Source organism: Corvus kubaryi, unplaced genomic scaffold, assembly GCF_017639235.1.
Source record: "Corvus kubaryi isolate FWS band 111438036 unplaced genomic scaffold, C.kubaryi_AGA036_p1.0 113, whole genome shotgun sequence".
Taxonomy (NCBI): domain Eukaryota; kingdom Metazoa; phylum Chordata; class Aves; order Passeriformes; family Corvidae; genus Corvus; species Corvus kubaryi.
This window is the reverse complement of record NW_024580652.1, coordinates 146,125-152,304: the sequence shown is the minus strand read 5'-3', so window position 1 is coordinate 152,304 and position 6,180 is coordinate 146,125. Positions and strand designations below refer to the sequence as shown.

Here is a 6,180-nt window from a genome sequence, read left to right as displayed (position 1 = left end):
CATTTTCCAGATTGATCTTGTTCTCCCCCTATCTTAAATAATTCTTTCTCTTCTTCTTTACTAAATTTGGGGATTTCCAATTCTCCCCTTTCTGGGGTCAGGATTAACATAATTCGTTTAGTCCCATTTTCTGCTGCATCTTTGGCTTCTTGGTCTGCTAGATTATTCCCTCTTATTTCTGGGGTCATCCCTTTTTGGTGTCCTTTGATATGCACTATGACTATTTCTTCGGGCAATTTTAATGCCTCCAACACTTCTGAAATCAGGCCTTCATGTATCAGTTCCTTCTCCTTTGAATTTAGTAAACCCCTTTCTTCCCAGATCTTTCCAAAGGTATGTATTACCCGAAAGGCATACTTTGAATCTGTTGGGGAAGATGAAACAGGAAAGCCTTATAAATATGATTGCCTGACAAAAGATTTTGGGAATATGAAAACTACAGGCGACATCGAAATGAAGGCCACCTTTGAGATACCAAGTCTTAGTTACTGAACAACTGGAAAACAATGGTATGGCCGACTGAAGGTAATCCCCTCTTGATTGAACAATACCCTCTGCTTGCAGACAGGTCCAAGGGTCAGAGCAGACCCTACTAGCTCAGCAGAAGGGGTCCAAAGAGTAGTTTTTAGGAGTTAAGATGTAACACTCTATGGTAATATAAGAACTCTTATAGGCTGTATGTAAATGCTATAGGATTTGTATCTTGTATTAGATTGGCTAGTGAAAATTAGAATATTCAGTACAGAAGATGATTTATTGTATTGTAACCAGGACTTCACAATCCACTCTACTTACTCCCTTACCCGCTTACTCTCTTACTTACCTCCTCTTCACTTACTCCACTCTTACTTACTTGCTCTTACTTTTACACTCTTGCTCTCCTGGGCCTGCTCCGAGCTGAGTCTGGCAGCTCTAAGCAGTGCCCCTATACCCACGCCCTTTGCAGTAAACCGCATGTTCCAAGATCTGACTTCAGAGATCTCTCGTCTCCATCCGTCCCGACCGTCCAACCCACCCCAAGCTCCTACACACTAGCACAAGGATACCTTTTTCAGCACCCTCTTGAGCTGTTTGGTCAGCCAATGGATTCCCTGTTGGAGACCAATGGATTCCCTGTTTGGAGACCTGGGGAGTCTCCAAACCCATGGGCTTTACAAGGGCATCAGGGCCACTTCTTTTGGCTTTGGCACACTCTGCAGTAGGTGACTGATTTCTTTTTGTACTCACTGGAGACCTCTGTGCCCTTTCCTTCCATGTGGCTCCCTGGGCGTGTATTATTCCAAACCCATATTTCAAATCAGTCCATATGTTCACCCTTTTTCCTTCAGTGATTTCTAGGAAACGTCATTCATTCTGCTTTTTGTGCTGCTGTGTTCAAAGCTAAAGCCTGGGCTTCTATGACCTGGCTCGAGGTTCCCGCTGCACACCCAGCTGCCCGTTTTCTATCCGTACCACGCTGCTCCCACCAGGGTGCAGGTCCAGTGCTGGCTCCTGGATGGGTTTGCTCTCGAGATCCCATCTGTCAGAACACCCTTATTCAGTGGTTACCAGGTGGTCATGGCACAAACGTCTCTGGGCTTCTTCTGAAGTCTGGAGAAACATGGCCAGGTTTAAAGCAGTGGCTACCTTAAGCTCAGCCTTTTCCTGCTCCAGTAAGGCAACCGGGTATTTCAGCATCCTGCTGGTGATATTCAATGTCCTCCTTTTTGTTCCAAACCAGCTGTTCCCATGCAGGGTACATGTATTACAATCTTTTGTCACAATATTAGCTTTTGTGCGTTCTACATTAAAAGCTCTGCAGCTACCACAGGTCTCAAAAATCCAGGTCATCCTGTACTCTCATTGTCCAGTTGTTTAGAAAAGTACCTCACAGGCTGCTTCCACGACCCCAAACACTGGGCCAATACCCCTAGTGCCCAGGGCACCCTTCGTGCACAAATATCTCCAATGGTTTCATTAAGTTTGAGAGTCCCAATGCAGGGGTTGGCACTAAGGCTCTTTCTAGGGCCTATCCCCATGTCCCCCATATTCCCCTATGTGCCTTCACTGGTCCCCCATATTCCCCAGTGTCCCCCATGTCCCACATGTGCCCCCATGTCCCCAGTGTCCCCACGTCCCCCATGCCCACCAGTGTCCCCACTCACCACACTCCCATGATCCCAGTCTGTCCCAGTGCTGCGACTGCAGCCACTTTATCCCCAGGGAGGGGACAGGCTGGCGGGGTGGGGGATGACATGGGACACCCCCAGGTGGCACCTCCCAGGGCCCCAGACAGTTCCGTCTCTGCCCAGACCACAGCTGGGGGAACTGGAATGGACTGGGATAGAGGGGGGGGGGGGGGGACTGGGATGTGCTGGGGGACACTGGGAAGGCGGGGGGGACACTGGGGGGGCACTGAGTGTGCCTAGGATGCATTGGGAGGCACTGGGGGTTAGTGGGACATACTGGAAGACACTGGAAATGTTGGGGAGAACACTGGGGGGATACTGGGAGGGACTGGGAGGCACTGGGGGAAGCTGGGACATACCAGGGGACACTGCAAGGCTTAAACGGGCACTGGGGGGGACACTGACTGACACTGGGATGTAGTAGGAGGCACTGGGGGGGGGACTGGGACAAACTGGGAGGGATTTGGGAACACCGTGGGGAATAGTGGGGGAGGACTGGAATGCACTGGGAGGGACTGGGGACAACGGGGGTATACTGGGGTCAGCTGAGGGAGGCTGGAAGAGACTGGCGGGGGGGGGGGGTTTGTTGCACTGGGAGAGACTGGGGATACCGGGGGGCACACTGGAGGGGGCTGGGGGATGGGTACTGGCATGTACTGGGAGGAACTGGGGATACTGGTGAGGGGTCCCCTCCAGGTGTGCCGTAGCACCCACCTCCCCTGGGGGACTCGGACGTCCGGGAACCCCCTCCCCGCCCCCTCCCCCGCACCAAACATCCGGGTGCCCCCCCCGCCCTTCCCCCCCCGTGGGACTCAGGCGTTGGGAAATATTGACCGACGGGGGGGCGGGGGAAGGGGGGACACGGAACCGCCCGCGGCAAGACAGGGTGGGAACAGCGCTCCCCGGCCCCAGCTGCCCCCCAGCACATTCCCACGCTCCTGTTTTCCCAGAACTCCCAGGACTGTATCCCCAGATCACCCGCGAACGGCGTTTTCGCACAGGTTTTATTTTGGGGGGGAAAGCACAGTTTTGGGGGTTATAAAAATCCGGGTTTTCCGGATCTGAGGCGGTTTGAGGATGACGTCAGCGATGGGGTGCGGCCACTCAGGTGAAATGTCAATTTTCCACATCACTGCGTGGGAAGAAAAACAAAATCGAGGGGGACTTTGGGACAATTTTCCCCAATTTAGGGTCTTTCCCCCCTTTTTTGGACTTGTTTTCCCCATTTTTGGACTCTTTCCTCCTCTGTTTTTTGTCTCTTTCCCCACTTTGGGGGCTCTTCACCCCTTTTTCATTCACTTTTCCCCTGGTTTGGGCTCTTTTCCCCCTTTTATTTGTGTTTCTCTCCCACCCCCTGCCCCCTTCGTGGGGGGTCCTTTCCCATATTTCTGGTATCTCTCTTTTTTTGGCCTCTTTCCCCCTATTTTTTAGGCTCTTGCTCCCATTTTAATATTCCTTTCCCCCCTTTTTGGGTCGTTCACCCATTTGTGGTGTCTTTTCCCATCTCTTTGAGCTTTTAATCTCATTTGGAGGGTTCTTTCCACCTTTTTTTCCCCCTCCTTTCTCCTTTTTTGATCTCTTTCCACTTGTTTCAGTTCTTTTGCTCTTTGGGGGGTCTTTTTTCCCTTTCTTTGTGCTCTTCTCCCCCATTTTTGGGTTCCTTTCCTAATTTATGGGTCCCTTTTCCCATCTTTTGGGGTTGCTTCCCCCTCTCTGTGCTCTTCCTCCTTTTTTTTGGTCTCTTTTCCTGTATTTGGGGTCCTTTCCCCAGTTTTGGCTCTTTCCCCTCTTTTTGATCTCCTTTCCCATCTTTTTGCGGCTCTTTTCTCCCTTTTGGGGAACTCTTTTTCCCCTTTTTGGTCTCTTTTCCATCCTCTGGGGCTTCTTTACGCTTCTTGGGGAACTCTTTCCCTCTTTTTTGGGCCATTCCCCCCCCTTTTTAGACACTGTTCCCCCTAGTGCCACCCCCAAGACACCCAAGTCCCCGCAGCCCCCCCCCGGTGTCCCCCAGTGTCACCCACCTGGGTGAAGTCGGGCGCCCGCCAGGCCTTGGCCAGTGCCTGCGCGTCGCTCGTCACCGTCCCGTCGGGCCCTCGCAGGTCGTTGCTGGTGGCACCGTCGTAGTCGCCGCAGAGGCCACAGAGCGTCGCCCGCGCTTCCCTGGGCACCTCCACCGTCACCCCCGCGGCGCCCAGTTCCACCAGAAATCCCGGGATTCGGCTGATCCGGAGGGTCGTGTGTGTCTCTGTGATGGTCAGCGGTCCCGGGAGCTCCGCGGGGAGGGGGGTGGGGACCCCGTTGAGCTGGAGAACACCAAATTACAGGGGAAAAGGGAATTTGGGGTGATACAGAGGTGAAGGGTAGCTGGAGGAATCTGGGTGGAAAAGAGGGATTTTGTGGAAAAATGATGGGATGCGTCCAGGCATGGTGGCGGCAGGATGAGGGACAACCCATGTAGGTGCTTCCCCAGCACAAAACTGGGGGGGAAAAAGAGCAATTTTAGTCAAAACGATGGGGTGCATCAATTTATGGGTGTCTCTTAGTGACCATCACCCACACAGGTGCTTTACTTGTAGGAAACTGGGGAGGGAAAGGAGCAATTTGGGGCAAAATTAAGGTAAGAACATCCTGTGGTGCTGGTGGCATGAGACAACCCTCTTACCTGGTGTGAAATACGGGAAAAAAATATTGATTTTTTAATTAAAATGAAGGTCTTGAGGATGTTTAGGGTGACAACACGGTGGTGACAACATTTATGGGTGCCACCCAGCATGGTGACAACTTACCCAGACCTTCCTGTCCCTCCGCACAGTGATGAAGCTGTGGGGGGTGAAGAGGTGAAGTGCCACCACTGCTGGCTGGTCCCCAATGTCCCTGACGTCGCCCAGCAGCCGGAACCATGCAGGGTCCTGGGGGTCGCACACGCTGGCCACCACGTAGATGCCGGTGGCCAGGGCGGCCCCGGTGACGCCGTCAAAGGTGACGAAGCGGGTGGCAGGGGACAGGGCGCAGCGCCCCGGGCGTGCGATGCAGGCGCGGGTGCCATCACGGAGGCCGCAGGTGTGGCCAAAGGGACAAGTGAAGGGGCGGCACTGGAGGCCCCCGGGCCCCCGGCAGGTGCAGGACTGGGAGCAGTCGGGGGTCAGGACGGTCTCGGCAATCTGTTTTCCATGGATAAAATGTGGAAAGTGGGGAAAAGTGGCCTAAATGGCCAAAAAATGGGGATGATGATGCTGTGAAGTGTCATGGGAGGGGGAAGGGGGGTCCATGTCCTCCATAACCCCAATGTGTCTCCATATCCCCAATGGGTGCCCATGGGGACCACCAGCATGTCCTCGGTGTCCCCATGCCCCCCCAGATCCCCATGTCCCCCATGCTGGGGGACACTGAGAACACTGGTGGAGACACAGGGGGACACTGGAACATGCTGGGAGACACTGGGAAGGACACTAAGTCCCCACACTAAGAGACTGGGATGCATTGGGAGGCACTGGTGGGGGGAACAGGGACAAACTGGAAAGGATTGGGAACACTATGGGGGAAAGTGTGGGAGGATTAGAACTCCCTGGGAGGGACTGTGGACAATACAGGGAATACTGGGGGAGACTGGAGGGGACTGGAGAGACGCTGGGGTAAAGAGGGACACACTGGGAGATGTGTTTGGGGGAAGTGGGACACACTGGGGAGAAATGGTGACACGGGGGGATGCTGGGGTGTACTGGAAGGAACTGGGGACACTGTGGGAGGCACGTTGAAGGGACCTGGGATCAACTGAGGGAGACTGGAAGTGCACTTGGAACTGTGCACTTGGAGGGACTGAGGACTGAGGAGGGACTGTGAGGCATACTGGAGGGGACTGGGGCAACTGGGAATACTTGGAAACACTGGAGAGGGCACACTGCAAGGAACTGGGATGCACTGGGAGAGACTAGAGACACTGGGGGGCACTCTGGAGGGAACTGGGAGGGACTGGAAAGGACTCGTGGAGAACTGCGGCCTCCTGGGAGGGACT

At 53.9% G+C, this 6,180-nt stretch overlaps 1 protein-coding gene across 9 annotated transcripts in view; it reads right to left on the bottom strand.

The window, feature by feature from the left end:
- Nucleotides 1-3,154: 3,154 nt before the first annotated feature.
- Nucleotides 3,155-6,180, bottom strand: part of LOC121663403 (IgGFc-binding protein-like) — a 25,393-nt gene continuing 22,367 nt past the window's right edge. For 8 of the 9 annotated variants that reach the window (XM_042026865.1, XM_042027666.1, XM_042031806.1 and 5 more), the window contains 3 exons: nt 4,955-5,329; nt 4,190-4,471; nt 3,155-3,300 (listed from right to left, as the gene is read on the bottom strand). In XM_042026865.1, the coding sequence (XP_041882799.1) occupies nt 3,298-3,300; nt 4,190-4,471; nt 4,955-5,329 (660 nt within the window). In that variant the 3' untranslated portion in view covers nt 3,155-3,297. Of the gene's footprint in view, nt 3,301-4,189; nt 4,472-4,954; nt 5,330-6,180 lie in introns of those variants that run through there. The other variant, XM_042030070.1, reaches the window with a different exon arrangement.